The 24,038-nt window shown below is 39.2% G+C and overlaps 2 protein-coding genes across 22 annotated transcripts in view; one reads left to right on the top strand and one right to left on the bottom strand.

Moving 5' to 3' along the window:
* DNAI4 (dynein axonemal intermediate chain 4) overlaps positions 1–10,810 on the bottom strand; it is a 112,688-nt gene extending 101,878 nt beyond the window's left edge. Inside the window, 2 exon segments of the mRNA XM_003806952.6 lie at positions 10,642–10,729; positions 10,732–10,810. Of these exon segments, the coding sequence (XP_003807000.3) occupies positions 10,642–10,729; positions 10,732–10,810 (167 nt within the window).
* The window catches only part of MIER1 (MIER1 transcriptional regulator), a 63,053-nt gene continuing 49,807 nt past the window's right edge, over positions 10,793–24,038 (top strand). For 3 of the 21 annotated variants that reach the window (XM_034967035.3, XM_014345593.5, XM_063600513.1), the window contains exons 1-3: positions 10,793–11,360; positions 12,121–12,221; positions 14,867–14,940. In XM_034967035.3, coding sequence (XP_034822926.2) covers positions 10,793–11,360; positions 12,121–12,221; positions 14,867–14,940 — 743 coding nt within the window. Of the gene's footprint in view, positions 11,361–11,447; positions 11,514–12,120; positions 12,222–14,863; positions 14,941–16,067; positions 16,378–24,038 lie in introns of those variants that run through there. The other 18 variants (XM_034967037.3, XM_034967034.3, XM_034967031.3 and 15 more) reach the window with 17 other exon arrangements.

Here is a 24,038-nt window from a genome sequence, read left to right as displayed (position 1 = left end):
CTCAGTGGTGACACACAGTGGAGTCCTGTCCACAAACAGCACATATCAATCCACCACACAAAAACCCCAGGCCACAGCTCTGTTCCTCCTTTAGAAAAAAAAAAAACAATAAAAAAATAAATAGTGGGAAATAAATAATCTCAGAGTGAGGTGAAAACAAGCAGAATGCATCTTCCTAGCACTCCATAGGTTTCACGGCACCTCTACTTGCCAAAGTTTACGTAAAATGGAAATAATATGGTCTTTGTGCACATTTACAAGGTCAACCTGCAAACTATAGAGTTCCTAAGTCCTCTTTTTCTCTATTTTTTTTTCCTTTTCTGCCTGCTCTAAATCTGCTGTTACTTTTCTGTTAAGATAAAAACCAGTTTTGATCCAATAAGTTCTTTTAGCAAGCCAGTGAATTTGTATTTATCTCGTGGCTAAAAGTTCTGAAGTAAAAGCTATAGAATCTGTGTGTATGTGCATTAAAAAGACTTTTATAATTTCTACAATTTTATGTTTAATGTCAATTAAATCCGTTTTCATTTCCTTCTAGCACATAAAACTTTTTCTCTCCGCATCTTCTAATGTAAATTTTGCCATCTGACTTTCACCTGAGTTGTTTCCTTTAACATGCACATTTAAGGCTATTTAGCTGACAACTGCCCAGGGTTGTGAAACAGGTTATCAAGAATCAGAAAATCTAAGATAGGAAAAAACGAAAAAAAAAAAAGGTTTTTATGAATCTATAAAATGTACTTCTATTTGCATGCCTAATATGTCTATGTATTTATGTGTTGTGTACACAATGTTTCATTACTAAAAATATATAAAAGAGCTCTAATTAATTGGCTTAAAAATAAAAGCACTTAAATCAGGTACTAAAAAGGAAAAGACTAGTCAAATGCTTTTTCGAGTAACTTAAGTAAAATCTTTAATAAATAAGCTAGCTTTAAAATTACTGGTAAAGTAACATTAGAAATGTCCTAAGAATTGCCAGCATACATTTTGTTTGCATTTATTAATCAAGCAATTTCATACTTATCCCTGACAAATACTATAAGGTGTCAAAATTTGGCAAAGGGTTTATAAAACCATAAACCCAGCCCAAGACAGAATGACCTTTGCTCTGTAATCTTTAATAAATAAGACATTAATATTGGCTTAATGAAAATAGCTCATCTTGAATTATTTAGTAAGATTACCATAACTTCTAAACCTGTGGCTTTAGGCATTCTAGTCCACAGGCAATAAGGAGGTTTGTTTTGGGAAAGAACTGTTATCATCTTTGTTTCAAAGCTAAACTATAAACTAAGTACCTCCCAAAGTTACTTTCGCCTGTGCCCAGGAATGAACAAGGACAGCTTGGAGGTTAGAAGCAAGATGGAGTCAGTTAGGTCATATATTTTTCACTGTCTCAGTTATAATTTTGCAATGGCGGTTTCATAACTTTAAATCATGACTATTGCAGTTTTCACAGGTCATATAGGTAAACAATTAAAATAATTAGGTAAATGTAATGGAATAAATACTTGTAGACAAACTTATAATTTAGAATCTAAGGTTATATTAAATTCAATAATTGATATTTCATTATTTACTTTCCAAAAAGTTTATATTGTAGAAAAACATTCTTGGTAAAAATAAAAAAGAGTGTATCATTTTAAAAAAACGGTGAACAAGTTTTGTCTAATTCAAAGTTTATTTAAAGGTTATATATAAAACAAGGTAAAAGGAACCAGGAAATAACAGAAATGTAAAGAAAGTTATAAAAATAAAGAGGTTTTTGTGTGGTAAGAAAGCTTAAAGAGAATAATTTTACATGAGAAAAAAAATCTTTGGTCAAGCACAGTGGCTCACGTCTGTAATCCAACACTTTGGGAGGCTGAGGTGGGCGGGTCACCTGAGGCCAGGAGTTTGAGACCAGTCTGGCCAACACGGCAAAGCCCCATCTCTACTAAAAATACAAAAATTAGCTAGGTGTGGTGGTGTGCACCTGTAATCCATCTACCTGGGAGACTGAGGAAGGAGAATTGCTTAAACCCCAGGAGGTGGAGCCTGGGCAACAGAGCAAGACTCTGTCTAAAAAAAAAAAAAAAAAAAAAGAATCCCATATGGTAAATTTAGTCCTAAAATAAAATGACTGGTTGTTTAAGAAGGAGGGATGTTCAGCACAAACCAGAAAGTTCAAGCACATCATGAATAATCGGTGTAAATCACAATAAGAGGATTTATTTTAAAAAAAAACTTTTATATGGTCAAGTTGTCATATTGTTTTGGTTTGCTTACGAATAAAAAAATTGAGATTAAATTTTTTTTAAATTAAGGTTATTACATCCATGTATCTTTCTGTATGTACTCCTAAAGTACTTGTGACATTAAGTTACAGGGTTTTGACTCCTGGGTCTAAAAGGACAAGTCCTGCTAAATCTTAACACTGACAGCAATTAAAGCCTTATCTCCAGGCCCCATAGAAGATGCTAATCAAAATAAATGGCATCCCTGAGACACACGGCCAATAATTAAAGCCATTCAACTCTTCAAGGTCCCGTGACTGTTGTGAAAGAGGTTGGAATGTGGGATTTTAAGGGCTGATTTTAAGAGATAAAATAAGTTCAGTTTCTCTATAATCATTACTGTCAAAGGCACAGTGATGCAAGACCAGTATATGGGCCCCCGTGTCAGTGTCAGATTAACAGGGTTTTCTTGAAGCATTAACCAACTCCTTAATAAAGGTTATAAAAGGCATTTGGAAGCCGTATTGCTTTATGTTATGGTCAAAATTAAAATTTTATAGTTTATAAAATTTTGAAAAATAAATTTAATTGGCTTCATGCTGTTTTAATTAGGGCTTGTTCGGAAAATTATGTCTCCTTTCTCAAAGAATGAAGATTTTTGCCTTTTTTTTTTTTGAATTCTTTATCACTTTCGTTAAATGAATGACTTATTTTACAATGACCTATGATCCTATTTCATGGTATCAAGTCTTTTAAACCTTTGATATTTTACAAACTTTCCAAAATCAATTTATAAATTGTCTTTTCCTGACCTAATTAATCCTTTAAGATATTAGGTCCCCTAAAGTCCAAAAATGACATAATTTGGCTTATTTGGTATAAAAATTAGACAGGAAGCATTGTCAAATATGAAATGATGTTTGGTTTTCTTTGGGCTATATTTGTATAAATGTTATTGGCATGTGTTCCAAAATGATGGGAAACTCCTATAATTCTGATTTAACTTAGTGTACATTATCAGTAATTGTAATTGTTGTTAAATTATTGTGTGCCACAGAGGTAACACATTTGTCAATTGTGTCTTTGATTATGGCTGCCCTAAAATTTTTGTCATCCATGGACAATTGTTGTCTTGTTTTGGTCCTTTTTAGGTGGTTCTATAATCAACTATGGAACTCTAGCAGGTGTTCTTAAATGCAAGTTTCTGATAACTTTGCAGATTGTGACATTAGAATAGAGGGGGAAAAAAACTTGCAGGATTCTCATGGAGAGCTGAAGTGTTCATGACTATCAAGCAGAACAGGAGTTAACTCCATAAACTGAACTGACAGGAGACTAAAGCAATCTTTTCAACTCTTGCTTTAAATGTTGCTTATCCTTTGTTTTTTAGTCTTCAAACTTTTCTTTTGAGCTACTGACAGCTTTTAAGAGTTTAGTATACTCCTATGAACAAAATTTTGAGCATATTTTTCACTACCTGATTTCTCCAGAATTTGGAAATATTTGTGAGTATTCTTAACTTATGGTAATACAGTCATCTGCACAAGTGCAATAAGAATCTGTTTTAATTTGTAACAGGACACAATTGGAGAAATTGGTTATTTTACCAAGGCTTTGACTGAAATGGTGTGCTTTCTTTTAAGGAATCAAACGTGACTTATGGAACCAATAAAGCCCTTGGAAAAACTGGCCTCATATTTTGTGTACATAGTCCCTGTACAGGGTTTCTGACCTGTGTTAAGTGAAGAATGTCACTTTCTGACAGGCCCAGAAGCCTCAGGTTTATCTTGGAACCTCAAGAGGAGAGGAAATTCACCCAACTCATAGGTATTTGATTGCATAAATCCATGGCTGGGCTTGGCTTTAAAAGAGTCTTATCTGAGATTTCTCCTATGAAAGTCCAAAAAAGCCAGTTTAAAAGCCTATGTAAAAATTTTCTTGTTGCACTGTATAGAAATAATTAGGCCAAGTATAATAAAGCAAACCAGTTGTACCATGATTTGTCTTTAGTAAAAATGGGAAACTGGAGAGAAAAATTATGTTTCAAAACTATAGTAGACCTGTTGTTAGATTCTAGTCTTTCCTAATGCTTTCTCAATGTTTATTAGTTTCTACAGTTTGGACCAAATTCTAATTTTTCTTGGCCACAAGTCTTCAAAATAATGTTATCAATTTTCTTCCTTCTTTTTTGCCCCATTTTTCCTAAGTTGGAGTCACTGAAAACTAAGCTGTGCTTTCTTAAAGCCCTGTGAACTGAAGCCAGACAACTTAAACTTCAGAAGAAAATAAACAGCAACCTATTTACATACATAAGCCACTTTCATACCTACTTACTGATGTATGGACTTCAGAGTAATATAGCCTATATCAATTTTTCCAGGATTGTTCTTTTGTTGTTGTTTTTCTCCCTTCCTCCCCTGTTTCCTCTTCATAGGACATGAGACTTCACAATCTGCTAAAAATGAGCTTTGGGACCTAACCCATCTAGGAACAAACTGTCCTAGCCATGAGAGATCAGATAAAACCTGAGACCAGAGACTCATTTTCTTCTAAAATGTTTTCTCCAAAAGATTTTTTTAAAAAGAAATGGGGGAAATGTAAAAGGAAAATATTTTGGGCCCCAAAATTACTAAGCTAAGGGAGAATTCAAGCTGGGAACTGCTCAAGACAAACCTGCCTCCCATTCTATTCAATGTCATCCCTCTGCTCACTGATGCATATTCTGATTGCTTCCTTTGGAAAGGCTTATCAGAAACTCAAAAGAATGCAACCATTTGTCTCTCACCTACCTGTGACCTGGAAGCCCCCTCCCTGCTTCAAGTTGTCCCTGCCTTTCTGGATGGAACCAATGTACTTCTTACATATATTGATTGATGTCTCATGCCTCCCTAAAATGTATAAAACCAAGACATGCCCTGACCACCTTAGGCACATGTTGCCAGTACTTCCTGGGGCTGTATCATGGGTACACATCCTGAACCTTGGCACAATAAACTTTCTAAATTAACCGAGACCTGTCTCAAATTCTCAGGTTCACATACTCATGTGAATAATTGACTACTAGATAGCTCTAGTCTAACAGCCATCTCAAAGTGAATATATGGACAATAAAATAATCTCACATTAACTCATAAAACAGTTCTTCCTCTATTTAAGGAGAACAAACAACTACCTTGGAAATTGGAGACAAGTTGAAAACAGAGAATCACAACCTACTGGGAGCAGAAAATGCCACTGAAGCCAGCAACTTAAAAGACAACTAGCTAACTACTGAAGAGTTGAGTGTAGACTAGCTTGAGAGAGAAAATATTCTGGGGATCCCATGGGGGGCCCCTACACTTTCATGAGCTTTACCTCCATGTGCCCACAAAGTTCTCAGGATAAAGATTAAAGAAAAACTTCCTCATGGTTCTAGCAGGTGGATAGGAAGTAATCTTTCTGAAATACACCTAGAATGTTGTGTTCTCCTTAACAAACACCTGCCCTCAAGGACAACTACTTTACCAGAGCCTAACTAGAGTTTTATCAGGGCCTAACTGACATGGGGGAACAGAAATACCCAACTCTGGCCCCCAATAGCCATCTTTTCGCCCCAAAGAAAAAATGTACTGAAAAGCACTCGTCAAGTCTCATCCCAGGAACAAGGGCCCATGAAGACACTAAGAGCTAATCATAGGATTGTCCAACCCTTCCCCTCCCACTACATCTTCCCACTGATAGGAATAGGAAGCAGGGAAATTCTGGGCAGAAGAAGGCAGGTCCCTGGCGAGGGCCCCACCCTCAAGCCTGGAATCATGGCCCAAAGTGAGAACATACATCTGTGTTTTCCTGCTTGAATGCTGCCTTTTCAAAACCACCCATGGCCCGCCCTGTCCCACTATCCTGCACGCATAAAAACCCCAGCCTCAGCCAGCAGAAAGAGAAGCAGCTGGACGTTGGAAGTCAGAGAGAAGTGGCTTGACTTCAGAGGGACAGCTTGATGGTGTAGCTCTGAAGAGGAATCTGGCTGGGGACGGCTGAACTTCAGGGGAAGATTACCTTCCCGTTCCGTCCCCTTTTCAGCTCCTCTTCCCACTGAGAAGCACTTTCACGCAATAAAATACCCTGCATTTACCAGCTTCAACTCTCATGCGACCTCATTCCTCCTGGACACTGGACAAGAACTCAGGTGCCATGAGTGTGGGTGCAAAAGGCTGTCATGCTGACCCTCCACTGAGCTGTTAACACTTACGCTGTCTGTAGATGGCAAAGCTAAAAGGGCACTATAACACCTCCTCTGGGGTTTTGGGCATCGTGGGTACCCTCCCCTAGATACTGTTGGGGAGTGAGTATGCAGTTCGCTCTTGAAGGTGCCCAAAAGCACTCACCCTGGCTCCTGCACCCACTCACCTGTGCTCTACCTCCCTCAAGGGGTGGAACAGCGAGTGAGTGGAGTTCACTCCTGCCAGCGCCTGTGCACTCCAGTTCCCACCTGTGAAGGAGTCACTATCCTGCTTCACCACCATATCTACAGGGCTCCTGTATAATAATTAGATTACAATGGAAAGAACTGCAAGGCTGAATCTATTTAAGGAGTCCCTAGGGAAATTGTAAAAGACAGAAACAAGGACAGTAGAGGAAACTGATGCCTTACACATTTACAACTAAACAGTAAACATAGCCTGATTCCTAGCCACACAAACATAAAACACACTATCAGCCTATTTAATCTCAGTTCATATTATCTATACAATATGTTCAGCTTTCAACAAAAAATTGTAAGGCATATCAAAACGTACAAAAACAGTGTGAAGAGACAAAGCAAGTATCAGAACCACACTTGGATATGACAGATATTTTATAACTGTAAGAGTATGAATTTAAAATAATTGTGATTAATATGCTAAGGGTTCTAATGGAAAAAATGGATAACATTCAAGAACAGGTGAGTAATGTTAAGCAGAGATAAAAACATTAAATAAGAATCAAAAGGAAACAAGAACATGTAAGGAATATAAAGGCACTGGACAGAGAAATAGGATGAAGAGGTGAACAATCAGCAGTTATTTTTACTGCAATGGGAGACTCGTCCAGTATTGTAAAGCTAAAGGCAAGAATCTAACACAGGAAAAGACAAAGTGGAAAACTGACACATATTTGCTTCATGAGATCCTTTCCAAGGTCAGGATTAAGCCCTAAAAGAAGGAAGATGAGAAATAACAAATTAGGCCAAACCAAAAGGTTGTAAACTTGTCTGTGAAACTTCGTTTTAATTAGGTAACATGGCTACTGCAAAAAGTGAAGGTTATACTACTTCCCGTCTCCCACCCCATTCTTTCCTTAATAGATGTTATGAAATTGTCAACATTTAAGAAACTCCCAAAGGAATTTTTCTTAGACATCATACTATGAGAGTTGGACAGTTTTTGTATTTTTCAATTTAATAAAGTCAATTTAATTTTACATTAAAATTTCCATACCTTAAGGTGAAAACAAAAACCATACAAGATAAGCAGTAACAAATGTTACTGAAGTAAACACTCATTCATTCAGCAAATATTTATTCAGCACCTTCTTCATTCTAGGCAATGGATACAGTAGTGAACAAAACAAAAATCTCTGCCTTTTTGGAGTACTATCCTTAGGTGAAGATGGATGAATAAGCAGGTACACAATAAACTTGTAGAAATTTTTTTTTTTTTTGAGGTGGAATCTCACTCTGTCGACCAGGCTGGAGTACAATGGCAGTGATCACGGATCACTACAACATCACCTTCCCGGTCTCAGGTAATCTTCCCACCTCAGTCTCCCAAGTAGCTAGGACTACAGGCACATGCCACCACGCCTGGCTCAATTTTTTGTAGAAATGGGGGTTTGCCACGTTGCCCAGGCTGGTTGTGGACTCCCAAGCTCAAGCAATTTGCCCACTGGTTGTGAACTCCCAAGCTCAAGCAATTTGCCCACTTCAGCCTCATAAAGTGGTGGAATTACAGGCATGAGCCACTGCGCCTGGCAGGAATAAATTTTATGGAAAAATTCAAGCAAAGGTGAGGGACTGAAGAGCTCCAAAGTTGAAGTATTATTACTTTATATGGGGTGGTTAAAGGACTCTTTGACACAGTGACACCTAAAGGAGGTGAGTCATGAGGTTATCTGGGGGCACAATATTCCAAAAAACTGCATATGCACAGGCTCCAAAGAGGGAATATAGTGTGCCTGATGTGTTGTGGGACAACGTGGGATGTAATCAGGCAAGGGGAAGAGTCCATAGTGAGATCCTGTGGGGCCCTGTAAAGAGTTTTACTGAGTGAAATGGAAAAAACTTGAGAAATGTTTTGAGCAGAACCACATTGATTACTACCTGGAGGGTGTTGGCAAGGAGATAGGTGGGTATCACAATGTAACACAGTGATTTACATGGGAGTGGTAGTCTGGATTTATTTGGCAGGTAGAAATGGTAAAATTTGCTTATGGAGTGAGGTATAAGATAGAAGTCAAGGGTAATCCCAAGGTTTTTCCCCTGAGTAAGTGAAAGAGTGGAATTTACCATTTACTAAAATGAGAAAGATTGCAGTTCATTAGGAAAGACAGAAAATATTATATATTTGGTTTGAGATGTTTATTAACTTATAAGTGCAGGTGTTTTTTCTTAAAGTCTGTTTTCTTGGGAGAGGTCTTAGCCAGAGATTAACATTTGTGAATCATCATTATAGGTGATATTAAAGACATCAGAATGAAGAGGTTTATGGACTGACCCAGCAATACCAATACAGTCCTGGATCATCAACAATGAATCACATATACAATGGTGATCTGGTAGCAGAGCTGAAAAATTCCTATTGTCTAACAACGTTGTAGCTGTCACAACATTCAAGCACAAGACATTACCTTTTCTATGTTTACATACACAAATACTTAGCACTGTGTTACAATTGCCTACAGTATTCAGTACAGTAACATGCTATGCAGGTTGGTAGCCTAGAAGCAACAAATGCATTTTCATCATTATGCAAACACCATTTAGTGTACTTACACAAACCTAGATGTATAGCCTACTATAGCTTAGGTGTACAGTCTACTATACAATTGTAGCCTAGGTGTATAGTAGCCCATACAACTACGTTTGTGTAAGTACACTAGAAGATATTTGCAAAATGCTGAAATTGCCTAACAAGGTATTTCTCAGAAGGTATCACCATCGATGCATGACTGTATTTAGTTATGGTAGTGAGGAACAGATACCAGCAAAGGATCTGGGAAAGGTGAAACCATGAACCAAGACAAGAACTAGGAAGAGTGGTTTCTCAGAACCCAAATAAAGCTTTTCAAAGATCGAGAAGCGATAAACCCGACCAACACTGCTTCATTCAAAAAGAATGAAACTGTGGATCAGCCATTGTATTTGGTTGCATGGCTATTGCTGGTTTTCATAGAAGCTGTTTTGGTGGAGCGGTAGGATGGACAAAAGCGTGAGTACCATATTCAAGAGAGAATGCAAGGTTCTCTCCCAAGAACTCTCAACAAGTTCCGCTGAAGAAAGATTAGCTGAGGTGGAGGAGATTGGAGAGGGGAAGAGAAAACTAATTAATTAGGGAATTTTGGGGGAACTTAGTGGGCAGCATTACGGGTAGCGCTAAGGAACCATTTAAAGTAAGACAAGTCCACACAGCTGTGTGCTTTTCTACAGTCTTGTTCAACTGCTGCATAACAATAGAATGTTGGAAGCAGGAATTAGTTTTAAGGTAAGATGGTATTGACGAGACGACAATAAAATACCTCTACTACAGAGCACAGCAATGTTCGGCCTGGTGGCTCACAGAAGCTGAGGCTCTTGAACGTCTGGGCACAGCATGAAAGCATCAAGGTTGAGAGATTGCAGGCCTTAACAAACTAGAAGTGCTAGAAGGATGGTTCTAAACCAGGTCTTTTCTCACAGAGCAAGCACAGCAATAGAGATTTATTTTATCTTATTTTTTAGACAGTCTCGCTCTGTTGCTCAGGCTGGAGTGCAACGGCACGATCTCGGCTCACTGCAACCTCCGCTTTCCGGGTTCAAGCGATTCTCCTGCCTCAGCCTCCCAAGTAGCTAGGATTACAGGCATGAGCCACCACGTCCGGCTAACTTTTTGTATTTTTAGTACAGACGGGGTTTCACCATGTTGGCCAGCCTGGACGCTAACTTCTGACCTCAGGTGATCCACCCCACTCGGCCTCCCAAAGTGCTGGGATTACAGGTGTGAGCCACCGCGCCCAGTCCAGTAGATTCTTTTAAAGACTGCGGTAGGTCGATAAAGGAGACATTGTGGCCTAGGAGCTTCAAGGTCTACAGACTGAACCCAGTTAGGGTAGGGCCCCTTTCCAAATCCAGAAATAGTATCTATTAATAGCAGGGCTCCCTCCGGGTCCCAGGGGGATGGACTACGGTTTTAGCGCCGGAACTTACAACCCGAAGTTCTGCTGCTTGTGACTGCCTGCCGGAGAGACTGGCATGGTGGCGACCAGCTGGGGAGTGGTCCACCACCCCTTTTTTGGCCGCCTCTGAAGACCCTGTACCCCCAAGCTCCTGCGTTAGCGGCTCGGGCCGAGGCTCCGGAATGTTTGCCGGGCGTCATGGCGACGGTGGAGCCCTGGCTCAACAAGCGGCCGCGCGGTTGGCTGGCGGCACGAGGCCGAGGAGGAGGGCGGAGGCGGAGGGGAGGGCAGAGGGTTGGTGGAGCTGGAGGAAGCTCCGGACGACGACTGGAAGAAGGAGGCGGGCGGCCCGGGCCTCAGGCCCCTCCCAGGCTCTGAGTCTCCCGGCTGCAGGCGGATGGATGGGGCTTCTTCAGGCGGTGGCGGCAGCAGCGAAGGTGGCGGCGGCAGCAGCGGCAGCGGCTGTAAGTGCAGCCTCCACAAGCCATCTCTCCCCTTCTATTCCAGTTTGGGATGAGGGGCTCCTGAGGTGTCCTCAGTCCCCTTTCTCTCCTTCCCCTCCCCCACGGCAGTGTACCGCCCGGAAGACCCTTAACTTCCGGGGAGGGGCTGCCGCAGAACGCGCCTGGCTTGCTCGCCGCCGGCTGCCAAAGGCGCATGCGCAGCTCCCGCCCCCTGGCCATCGACTGCCTCCCAGCGCCGCCTTTTTGCCTTCGCGGTGGCGGCGCCGCGCTGGGAATCCGCTGCGGAGTGAGTTCGCCTCGCCCCGTTCGCTTCGGTCCCTGATCCCAGTCGGGGTGGGGCTAAGCTGACCACCCTGCTGTGGCTCCGCCTCTTTCTCCTGTATTTCCCTCACTTGTGTCCCATCCCCGGGAGGCTCTCGCTTGCACTGCAGCCTTTATGGTGAGCAGCGCCCTGGGCCAACTTGCCCTTTTCGGATGGAGTCAGGGAGGGAGGAGAGACTCGAATAGGGTATTACTGTAAGGAAACGAGGTCCTCCTAGCGCGTGGGAGGATCCCTTGGGACAGATGCCCGCCGCTCTTTACTCTTGTTCTTTCAGCTTGTAGTGGCTAGGTCCCTGGCCTGGAGCCTATCTGTGGTCCCTGCATGCTGTGTAACCTTGAGCGAGTCACTATCCCTCTCTGGGCTTCAGTTTTCCCTATTTAAAGCTTCCTCCAACGCTAGAATTCTGCATTTCTGCAGAAGAACTTATGTAATTACAAGATTGACTTGGCTATTGAGGCCGCTTCACCAAGATGACCCGGAGTTGACTGAACCTTCTTCACTTATGGGTGGAATGAGGCGACCTATTTATTGGGTCGCTTTTATTCCTTTATCATTAGTTACAAATTGCATGACTTAAGGCTCATTAAATGTTTTTCTAAAATTGTCATGGGATCCTTGTCCTGATTCCCGACCATCTTTTTAAAAATGCGAAACAGGGTGGATGGTGAGCTTGTATCATCGTTTCTGTCTCCTTGCTACTGAGGCTCTCTTTCCTTTGATCCAGATGGTGTGGTCGCTCGATTCTCCCAGTGCCTGGCTGAGTTTCGGACGTGGTTAAGAACCAACTGGTTGAGGTTCAATGCAGACAAGACGGATGTGATGCTGGTAGGCAGGGGTACACTTGGAGATTAAGGGAGGGAAAATCCAAACTCCCTCAAGTAATATAAGATTATATTACTCTTCTTATATGTTCCAGTGTTTGAGAACTGATGGGCCAAAAATTTCCAGAATTTGGATGAGATAAAAATAACATGTCATCAATGTAAAAACCATAATCATAGTTTGTAATATTCTGATAAAAGGGGGCCACTGGATAAAACTGTAAAAATTATGAAAAGAAAATCCAAAACTGTTATTTGAAGAACCAAAAGCCTATATAAGTGTTTTAGAGTGGCATTAATAACAAAAAATGAAACTAACAAAAGATGATGCTGATTGTCACTATAGATGTGGGGCTTCCAAATGTAATAGGCTAAGTTTTTTAGATGTAGATATTTTCAACCAAATTAGTAATTATCCATAAAATTTTACCACCACATCATAAAGACATGGTGTAGGCTGTTGCTTTTAAATAAAAATTTCAGGAAATAGTTTATAAACTAATCTCAAAAGAGTCTCATGGACGCTGAAAATTGTTAGATATAGAATTTTTTAGTTTTGGATGTGTTGTATTAATCTATTTCAGTCAGCTAACCCCAGAGTCTAAATTGTTATAAGTACAGTATTTTCTTGGTGCATTTTGAGAGGTACCTTTTTGGATTGCATAACAGATAGGTTTATATAGTATATATATATATGTTACTTGTATTTGAATCAGGTGTTGGTACTGAATAAAAGGTTATATTTCTTAGGTATATGTAAATTGCCAAAGAAGTTTGTTCATTGATTCGTTTAAGGTACTGGTTGAAGTAAGATTGTGCTCCTAAATGCTTTTGTTAAAAGCATAATAATAACTGAGGGGTTTGTGTGTGCGTGCGCCTTACAGCCTCTATAGAATTGTTCAATAACTTTTGAATGGAAGATTCAGTAAGTTGCTTACAAATGATTTATCAATATAATAGCAGTTTTGAGTAGCTTAATGTCATAAAAATTAATGTTACTTTGCCTGAAAATAAGGAGGTTTTAGGTGGGGAATAGGAGCTGAAGAGGCATTTATTCAGGCTTTGTATAGTGGTTTTTTGTTTTGGGACATTAATCACAAACCTCACATAAAATTGGAATTCAGCACACTTTTTTAGTTTAAAAATTTTATACACAATTCCAACAGAACTACTGTTTTGGATATCACATTAATAAATAACAAAGTGTAATAATTTTAAGCAGACACAATTAATGGTGCATTTTCTCATGCCTTTAGCTCTCTCATGTCCTATTTTCAACTCTTCTAGTATGAATAGGCTTTAAAAATAATTTTTTTTTGTTAACCCAAGTATAAATATTAACTGTTTGCATTTGGATACAAAGAAGATATCTGTTGAATTAATCCAAAGTGCTGAAGAACTAAGGGTAATGGATGGAAACAACAAGGAGGTAGATTCTGGCATAATAAAAGAAAGAATGTTTTAAACATTTGAACTTTTTTTGAAAAGAGCAGCCTTTTTATGAGATATAGTGAGTCACTGGAGGTGTTTAAACATAGGCAGAAAGCCTGGTAGTAGAAGCATGATGAGAGATTACTATCTTGACAGGGTAGAGAATTGACTAAAAGATCTCTAAGGTCCCATCCAACCCTAAAATTCTATAACTAGTGAATAGTTAATTTTTATATATTTAATACTGAAGAGGGTAAGTAAGCGTTTTGAGAAAGACTTTTCATTCCGTAAGGTGGCTCCTGAAAATTTTACAGTTAGGTGTATCACTAAAATAAAATAATAGTGGAAGGATACTGAATTCAGTGGTAATGTGTTACCTATGAATTGCAGTATTAGAGCTGTTTCTTTTTTATAATATCTGAACCTAAAAAACCCCCTGAATCCACATTTATAAAAAGGGGAAGGGGAAAAATGTAGAGAGTTTTTTTCCCTCAATAATAATAATACCATTTAAAACTAGTAATATTGATACACAATATTAATAAACTTAAAGAGTTATTTAACAGTAAGATAGATACCCATTCAGAAATGTTTCAGACTTCCATTTTCCTGACAAGTTTAGGATTCATTCAGTAGGTTAATAGACTATGATCCCCTGCTCTTTATCACAGTTGGGATTTCTGTTGGTAGTTTAACTGAAGAATCAAAGATTCAGTGTACTTAAGCAAGTTATTTCTGTACCTTGTATTGTAACACTTTTAATTTTCCTTTGGTAGCCAAATTTCATAAATTAGCTTTCATATGTTAATGGAAAACCCTCCTTCATCATCATGGTATAAAGCCTGAGTTTGTACCTCTAGGCCCCTAATTGTGTCTGTACCCACCTCAGGTCCATGTATATCCATTGTTCTTTGCCTTCAGCTCTTTTCATTAAGTGTATTGATTGAAAACTATTTGGATATGAACTGACACTTTTAAAAAGTCATTTTTATTTCAAGTCCAGAGGATTGACATAATTCAACAGGGTAACTCTTAGAAACTATATACCTCTGCTAAAATATTTATTCCCCCAAGGAATCCTGAAAAACACTTTTATATAAGTTTTCTAAAAAATAAAATGAAAATACTGTACAGTACAGTTAATGGTAAAAATTGTTTGTAGATTTGGGAACCTTAAAGTTTTCCTTTCTCTTCTTTCCCTTGCTTTTCTTTCAGTAGAAAATGTGCATCAGATGTTTATGTTTAATTGGTTTACAGACTGTCTGTGGACTCTTTTCCTGTCAAATTACCAGGTAATGTCCTTTCACTTAGCAGCTACTTCATATATCTGTAAATGCAGTTTATTCATGCACAGATTATTATTGGACGTAACAGTTTCAAATTAACATTGAATCTTTGGAAATAGGAAAATGCTTGATAGAGTCTAGAATTTTAAGGGAATATAAATAATTTAATAGCCTCCCCTATATTGCATTATAAGTATAAACTTTAAGAAAAATTGTATATGTACACATTTATGCAATGTCTTGTAGCATTGGTTCACATTATTTGGAAGGAATGAATAATTCTCGTATTTAAATGGTTGATTTTGGTAGCCACTTTTGAAACGGCATTAAGAGGAACCCTTGAAGATTAGGAAAAAAATCCCAGTCTTTTGAAATAAAGACTTTCAAACTGGTTTAGTAAAATATGTTAGTGACTGTTTTAATGTCACCTTTGTGTTATTCAGTATGTGCCTTAGTATAATGGAAGTGAAACATGTTAGTTACTTTGAAATCATTGGTTCTGGCCATCATCAGCATTGGCATCATGGCCAATTGGCAGCTGTAGGCCAATACATTAAAATAAACTTTCAAGTTACAGGCATTTCAGGCATTGCAAATAAGTAGGTTCTCCCTCCATGCTACTAAATAGATGATATCCATAAAACAGTCAATTTTCAGTATTTTAAATTTTGTCTAGTTGTGCAAAATTCAGTACATAACTGTGTTGCTACTGGCATGACAGAAGTGTGTGAGAAAACGCAAATGACATGAGGATGGCGGACTGCCTATCATAACCTCTTCCATTAATTTTTGCTCTGACCTCTCTAGAGATTTGGGGATATAGAATTTTACATTTCCTGTCGGGAATCTACTGATGGAGAAATATTTGTCAAGGCATAACCGCTTTCAAAGCACAGTTCTTGCCGCCGTTGCATCACAGCAACATCCGTTTTTCAGCAAATGCATTTCAAAAACGACCTACATGTAAAATATTACGTATTTTTCCTCCGCTGTGTCAATGCTGGATGTGGCTCCTTTGGCACTGTTCCTTGACCTCTCTGATCTGTAGACAACCCCCTCCGCCTGGAGTGGCGGATCAGCTGGAGCCAGCGAAGCGCCCCGCGCGGTTGCCCACCTCCTCCCACACCCACCTTGACTCCGCCCCCTCCGCTCTTCCCGGGGAGGGCTGGCCGCGGGGCCGCGCGCGCGCCCCTGCTCCGGCGCGTGCTCGCTGGCCTTTTCCCTCCAGTCCAGCCCAGCCGGGGCGCCGCGAGGGGGCGGAGTGGGGTGTGGTGGGCGCGCTCGGGCGGCTCCTGCGCGTTCCCGCCGAGGCAGTGGCGGCGGGAGCGGCAGAGACGGCAGCGGCCGGAGTCCCGTTGCTGAGTCTCACATCCGGGTTCTGGCCGTGACCCAGCTGCGGCCGCCGCGGAGATGTGACCCGGCAGTACGGCAAATATGGCGGAGGTAAGGGAGCGAGCTCCCCCTCCCTGTCCCGGAGCCGGGCGCCCCCGGCCCTGGGCCGGGGAGGAGTGGAGTGGGCCTGGCCAGGAGAGGCCCGGCCCTGCTGGCGCCGCTGCCCACCTGTTGTCCGGAACAGGCCATGCTCTGGGCGGGAGCTTCGCCTGGAACTTAGTTGGGATGGGTCCGGGGGTAGGAGGAAGCGGAGGCGTACTTGGACTTCGGGGGCAGTTTGAAGGGTAGTGCAGCGTAGTAGTGCGGTGCGAGGGGGAGGGGGCGCCCGCCGGGGAAGGGGTGCCTGTGGCGCAACTTCGCCGGCCGGTGCTAGGGGCCAGGAGAGAAGCTGCTGCTTCCTCTTGCGAAGTTTTTTCCCTTCCTAACCGAGATGCTGTTGCGCCCTTCCGCGTCACCCCCATCCATTTGCGACTGACATCCAGTCTGTGTTAGTGGGGAAAACGTAAGGCTGACGGCCTTTGATTAACTCTGTAATTTTCATGATCGTGGTAAAATGAGAGTGGATAAATTAACCTGGCCAGCCGCAATCCAGCCCGCCAGGTTGGGGGGAGTCTGCCCATTTATCCAGACAGTTCCATCTCCCGCTCCCCAAGGTACAACCTCTGAGCTGCTTTTCCACCTCCCCCACCACCTTCACTTTCCAGGCTTCCCCCCACCCCCTTTCCAAATCAAGGCTACCTATTCTTGTCTTCTTTCTCTTCTAATTTTTCTTTCATTGGAGAAGCTTTTTCTTGTTTCTTTTTGCTCGTTTTATAGTAAACAAGTTCCTAAAGCCCCTATTTTTGATTTTACATATTTGGGCCGCAGTTGGCGGGCATACAACTGCTGTTGATTTATTAATCGGAACTAAGTATACGCTACTGGAACTTTAAATAACTGGAAGTTTAAAAAATGTTTAAAATATCTGAAGTTTTGTGGGATTTGTTTTGTTTCCGTTTTTCGTTACCCGTGGAAGAATTTCAGTATTCTTTATTCCTGAGAGTTCGAGATGATGTATTTGGATTTTTTTTATGACTCCTTTGAAATAAGCCACTGTAAACTTTGATTGATAAGGCATTTCTCTTGTTTGAATTGCCATTTTCATGGTTTCACAGGCACCCCAAAACAGATTTAGGAAGGAGGGTGAGATTTTGCTGTAGCAGACAGGACTGTTTGCTGCCAGTATTCTTTTTAAAACATTCAATATCTCTAATTTACAACTAAATTTAGATCTTAAATTTATTTTCATTTCTTTTGCTCTTGGTGGTTAAAGAATTGTATTTCCAGGCACATGAATTGGAGAACGTAGTACTTTCTGTTTCCCCAAAATGTGACTGCGTTTGTTCCAGTAGACTGAGAATCGGTACCTGGATTTTAGTCCTGGTGAGGTTCTTATTCTTAAGTGTTTGTTTCCTTCATGTTTAAGGAGTTGTGTGTAGCTGGATGTATACATTTTGTCAGTTAGTGTCTTCAGTGGACCCCTCTCAGTGAATATCGGGTAAGCAGCAATGTGCTACATAGGTAATGTGGTTTCTTCTCTCATGGTGTTGCTCAGGATGGTTTGAGCTTTGAGGTGTGTAGTCATATACTAAGGCAAGATATTACTGAAGGAAAATAGCTTATACAGAGAAATTTAAGTTAAAAAAACTTAAATTTAAAATTTCTGTGTTTTTAAAAAATGAATTTTATTGCCGAGGGAACTAAAAAATCTAATATGTAAAAGAAATTATGTTAACTTTTTTGTTTTAAAAATTAAAGATGGTTGCATTATTGTAAGATAAAGGAAAAAAATATTTTGATTCACTAGTCATTTCCTAATATTTTCTAATGTATGTTTTAGTTTTCTTAAATATTTTATCAGTTGGAGAATGGAATGTTTTGTGGGAACGCATGGATTGAAAGAACGGAATTTTGTTTTTATTTTGTTTTTAGTGTTTATTTAATGACCTGTTATCTTTAAACAATTTATCTTCTATATTCTTCAGTTACTTGTAGATAGTTTCATGTATAGTGAATTGGGGAAGAGTTAGAGGAACTTTCGTGATCTGTGTCCTACAAAAAAATCTAAGACAGGTGGAGAAGTGAAAAGTACAATTGATTTGTAGTTTTCCTGGCCTCAGTACTTGAATAATTATGACGATTTTTGAGACCAGTGGTTTTAAACAATTAGACAAAGGAGAAATGCTTGGTTGGCTTTTACTTTGAGCTCTCAGTAGATTCATTCTTTATGAAGCCAATATAAAAGCATGTGATGAAATAATCCAGATGCTGAATTATTGTGCTTTTGATCAAATAAATCTGAGGATTTAAGGATAGCTTGTGAAGTAACAGTAAGTGCAAAGCAACAGTATATATCTATTTGTTAAATCTGAGGGGGAAAACAGGTTATTGAAGAAGTATGTCTCCAGAGAAAAATGTAGGTATTATGCTTCTGGGCTTAAAAAAAAAAAAAATTGATGCTTCCTACAAGAGCATGACCCTGACCATGTTTTTCCAGAAAAATATTTAATTCTTGAATACAAAGTGCTTTAGATGAGAATAGGATATACTAATTTTTTATATTTGATCTGATTATCTTAGTCCATAATAGGAAGTATATATTGGTTCTTCAGTTGTGATAACATTAAAGCCGTATTTAATGTACTTAGAATAAATAGCATATGCTCCCTTGCTTAATACTTTTTGGCAATATTTCTCATTGCTTATTATCCCTTAAAATTATTTACCAACCTTCTAAAAGGACGCTCTCCTAGTCACACTTGAAGGAAGTTACAGGATAGTTGCAGTTTTACTAACTGCAAAAATAAGAGGAAAATGAGAGAAAAAATAAGAGGAAGAAATAGTTAATCCTTTGGGTTTTATAAGGAATGTACTAGGGACCTTTGGGAACGAACAATTTGTCTTGTATTTTAGCGTTTGTAAACACGTAAGGGACTTTCTTCTCAAGGAAAAAAATCCATGGCACAATTCAAGACCTGTCTTTTCACCTAGGCCACATTTCTGTGATATAAAGAGAAAATTAATGGATTTGCTTCTTTCTATTTAAGTATTTTAGTACTTTCAGAGGGTATATAATCTGTTTATTCACTTTCACACCTATGCATTTCTCTTTAAAGTGGACTCCTTGCTTAGTATTTTTTGAGTGTATTTGGATCTTGTTTTTTAAGGAAGGATTATGTTAAATGTTACTCATGAAAACGTTAATTTCTACTCTAAGCAAAATGTGTTTCACTGCAGTGAATTTAAGCTTCAAATAATTCTTGACACTAATAATGAATTTTTTTTCATGTTTATACTTCGGAGCTATTAAGATTTTAAAAGTAGTCAAGATCACCAGTGCGTGAGAGTCCTAAAAATCTTAATTCATTGGCAGTTAAGAGTCAGGGTACTTGAATAGGTGGGAAAGGTTTGGTGGGAGAAACAAATAAGTGAATTACTTTAAGATAATTCTGGTAAGTGAGACTAACCAGTTTTCTAAGTAATTCAGAAATAAAACACTGCCATTGAAGCTTAAGCATGTCTTTATGAAAAGTAATCAGCTATCTAGAAATGCCTGCCTGGCTTGATGTTCATTCAAAATTCATTGCAGTGATTAAATTGTTCAAGTACCAGTCATTGCTTGGGGCTTGTTCTGTTTGTCTTATTCTGTGGCTTAGAACAATAACTTATTATGTAGGTATGAAATTCATGAAGTAGCACCCCAAAAAATTGTTTTTGCAAATTGAGATTTTTTTAACAGTCCTAGATTTAAAAAAATAAATTTAAACATATTCCATGCATTTAGCTGCATACTCCTTAGTAGTGTTAGGTTTCTAGAGCAATTTATAATAAAAGTAAAGTTAGGTCTTGAAGAAATCTAAATCTTTTGATCATAGAGAAAATGAAAGTGAGCAGAGAGTTTACGTAGTTTGTCCTAGGTCGTGCAATTCATCTACGGCACAGTTTAGACTGGAACCCAGCCTTCTGTATTCCTAGATTCCTAGTGCTTATTTTCTTTTTCTTTCTTTCTTTCTTTTTTTTTTTTTTTTGAGACAGGGTCTCTCTCTGTTGCCCAGGCTGGAGTGCAGTGGCTCAAATCATAGCTCACTACAACCTCAAACTCCTGGGCTCAGGTGATCAATCCTTTCCTCAGAGACTCTCAAGTAGCTGGGACTATAGGCATGTGCCATCATGCCCGGCTTTTTTTTTTTTTTTTTTTTTTGTGGAGACGGGGTCTCGATATGTTGATCAGACTGGTCTCGAACTTCTGGCCTTAAGTGATCCTCCTGTCTTGTGCTGGGATTATAGGCGTGTGCCACTGTTCCCGGTCCTTATTTTCTATGATATCATTTTACTTCTGAATTATTACTACTGTAGTAAATTGCTAATTTTAATTTCAGTACATTCTTAACCTTTTTATACCCCAGAATTCCTGAGAGTAACAACAAAGTTAAGTAACTTAATTTTATTGGAGGAGAGGGATGGTGAGCCCTTGGCACGGTAACCATCTTTCACCCTAAAGTAGGACCCCTCTTTCCAGGCTTCTATCCCCATCTCCATTGCTGTGAGAATCTCTGACTTAGAGTCTACATAACTAAGTAGATGACGGCAATACTTAAAAGAAATGGTGGTAGAATTGTTTTGAGGGGAAAAATTTGTTCAGACAGTAATACTCATTGAAAATAAGCTTTTGATTGCCTGGAATAAAAAAATCTAGTAATTACTTCATGTTTTTACTATGTTGTTGTTAGGGTTTTTTTGGTGAAAATAATGGTAATGTTGTAGTTAGTTATTTCTTTACTCTCTCAAATTATAGTTTTCTGTTGTATGGGACATTTCCCACCATGTTCTAGAAAAATATAAAAGAATTATTTCAGCAAATCTGAGGCATTGAATATTCGTTACAACTATTAGCAATTTTATCAACTAAATCATACAAATATGTGGGTGAGGGTCAACTTGCTATAAAAGTTGCTAGAGTTTGTTTTTAATTTGTTTTAGCCCATTCATACTCTGTGTACAGTCTTTGTCTCTCTAGTGTTGTTTTCCATCTCAGATAAGATAAATATGTACCCCCTAAAACACTGAATTTTTCAAAATTACAGCTTAAAAAATAGTAACAAGTACTAGGTTTTCTTAAAAATCAAAATTTAGAGGAAGAAAATGAAAATGTCTCATAATTCCACAAGATAATCGGTTCCCAGTGACTTTCATTTTAAGAAAGAATGCATAGTACATGAAAGTGGTTAGAAAATTTCAACAGTACAGAAAGGTATTAAATGAAAAAAGCCTCTTCTCCCTGACCCCATTCCCTAGAGGTAACTATTGTTAACAGTTTCTTGTATGTCCTTTTGAGGAAAAAAAATTTATTCCATATTATTTCATATTCCAGCCCAGTTTACGCCCTGTTCTACAGTTTTCTTTATACTCCTAATTTTTTTTGGCATTTATTTCTCTATCAACACAAACAGATATCTCTATTTTTAATGGAGTCATAGTGTTCTATTGTTTGGAAGAACTATGTATGGAAGAACTATGTATCATTTCTAATCAGCTAATGCATGGACTTTAAATGTTTTTCTACCTTTTTGTTATGAACAACTTTGTGGTAGTGAATGTTTTATATATATATATATGTCTTGGTGTCTTTTTAAAAATATATCAGTAGGATAAGTTCAGGTTAGCAAAATGATCTCCAGTGTGGTTGACATAACTTTTTTCTACTGATAAGGTTATGAGTACATGTTAAATATATTTTAATGCCCAATTTTAAATCATCTTTCCTAAAAAAGGTATTTTTTCTAAAAATAGGTATTGTTATAAATAAGCACTTACTTAGCTTTAGTTTAGTTTTGTTTTGTTTTTGTTTTTTTGAGACGGAGTCTCTTGCCCAGGCTGGAGTGCGGTGGCGCTTTCTGGGCTCACTGCAACCTCCGCCTCCTGGGTTCAAGCATTTCTGCTTCAGCCTCCCAAGTAGCTGGGATTACAGGTGCCCGCCACCAAATTTTTTATTAAAAAAAAAAAAGTTTTTGTATTTTAGTAGAGACAGCGTTTTGCCATGTTGGCCAGGCTGGTCTCGAACCCCTGACCTAGGGTGATCTGCCTGCCTCGGCCTCCCAAAGTGCTAGGATTACAGGCGTGAGCCACCGTGCCCACCCTTAGTTTTGTTTTTCTCTCTCCTTTCTAGTTTATGGTAGTAATTAATGGTAGATGTTGTGGGTTCTCCAGGAAGGTATTGTTAAGATAACAGTTTCTGAAGACTGATAAGTCTGACATGACAGATGACTACTTGCAGTCACATTTTAAACATACTTTGAACTGATGAAAATCATTTCAAAAAAGAGAGGCCGGGCGCGGTGGCTCACATCTGTAATCCCAGCACTTTAGGAGGCTGAGGCGGACGGATCACGAGGTCAGGAGATCGAGACCATCCTGGCCAACATGTGTGAAACCCATCTCTACTAAAATACAAAAAATTAGCCAGATGTGGTGGTGTGCACCTGTAGTCCCAGCTACTCGGGAGGCTGAGGCAGGGGAATCGCTTGAACCCAGAAGGCCGAGATTGCAGTGAGCTGAGATTGTGCCACTACACTCCAGCCTGGATGACAGAGCGAGACTCCATCTCAAAAAAAAAAAAAAAAGAGAGAAAAAGAAAAAAGTGAGGGTGAAGGAGGAGAGAAGTGAAGAGTGGAAAATTTTAGCAGTTATTTCTCTAGAAGGTACAAAAGGACACTATAGAAGGTATAGAAGGAAGAGTCAGGGTCTAGACTTCAGGCCCGCCTTCACCACCTACCATGGAACCTTGATCTAGTCAGTGTGTCTCCTTGGGTTTACTAATTTATAAAAGAGGTGGGCAGGGCAGGTATTATTCCTATATTTATGATTATGATCAGCTAACTAGATGCTTTTGAAAATGTGTAGCACTGGGTTGGGCATGGTGGCTCATGCCTGTAATCCCAGCACTTTTGGGAGGCCAAAGCAGGGAGATCACTTGAGGTCAGGAGTTCGAGACCAGCCTGGCCAGCATGGTGAAACCCTGTCTCTATTAAAAATACAAAAGTTAGCGAGCCATGGTGGCACACGCTTGTAATCCCAGCTACTTGGTAGGCTGAGGCAGGAAAATCGATTGAATCTGAGAGATGGAGGCTGCAGTGAGCCAAGATCATGCCACTGCACTTCTGCCTGGGTGACACAGCAAGACTCCATCTCAAAAAAAAGAAAAGAAAAGAAAATGTGTAGCACTATATGAATGTAAGCTGGATGTACTATTTTATTTCATATGTAAATAAAAATTACCCTTATTCCACACCCAAACTTCCTATATTAAGATGCTAAACTCACTTGTTATTTTGAAAGGGCATCATTTTTGATAATTAGCTATACAAAGTAATGTTTTACAGTATGAAATGTTTTCAAATACCAATTTTTTAGAAACTCATCTTTGATTTAATGGGATGTATTTAACTTTAAAGAATCTAATCTCAATCCTACCCCCAAACATATAGAACAGAATTTTATTTTGGAAGTAAAATACTAAAATATGTATGGATACTAAATGTATCTGTAGGCAGACCACTCCTAGTTCTCCACTTGTGCTAATCTAGATGTGCCTTTAAATCAGTCATTGAAACATTCTAGTATGTCTGACATAATCACTAATGTTACCTTTGAACACTGGGTGTTCTACTCTGTAT

Source organism: Pan paniscus, chromosome 1 (assembly GCF_029289425.2).
Source record: "Pan paniscus chromosome 1, NHGRI_mPanPan1-v2.0_pri, whole genome shotgun sequence".
Taxonomy (NCBI): Eukaryota; Metazoa; Chordata; class Mammalia; order Primates; family Hominidae; genus Pan; species Pan paniscus.
Note: the sequence above shows the minus strand (reverse complement) of the source record. Positions and strands in the feature narration are given on the sequence as shown.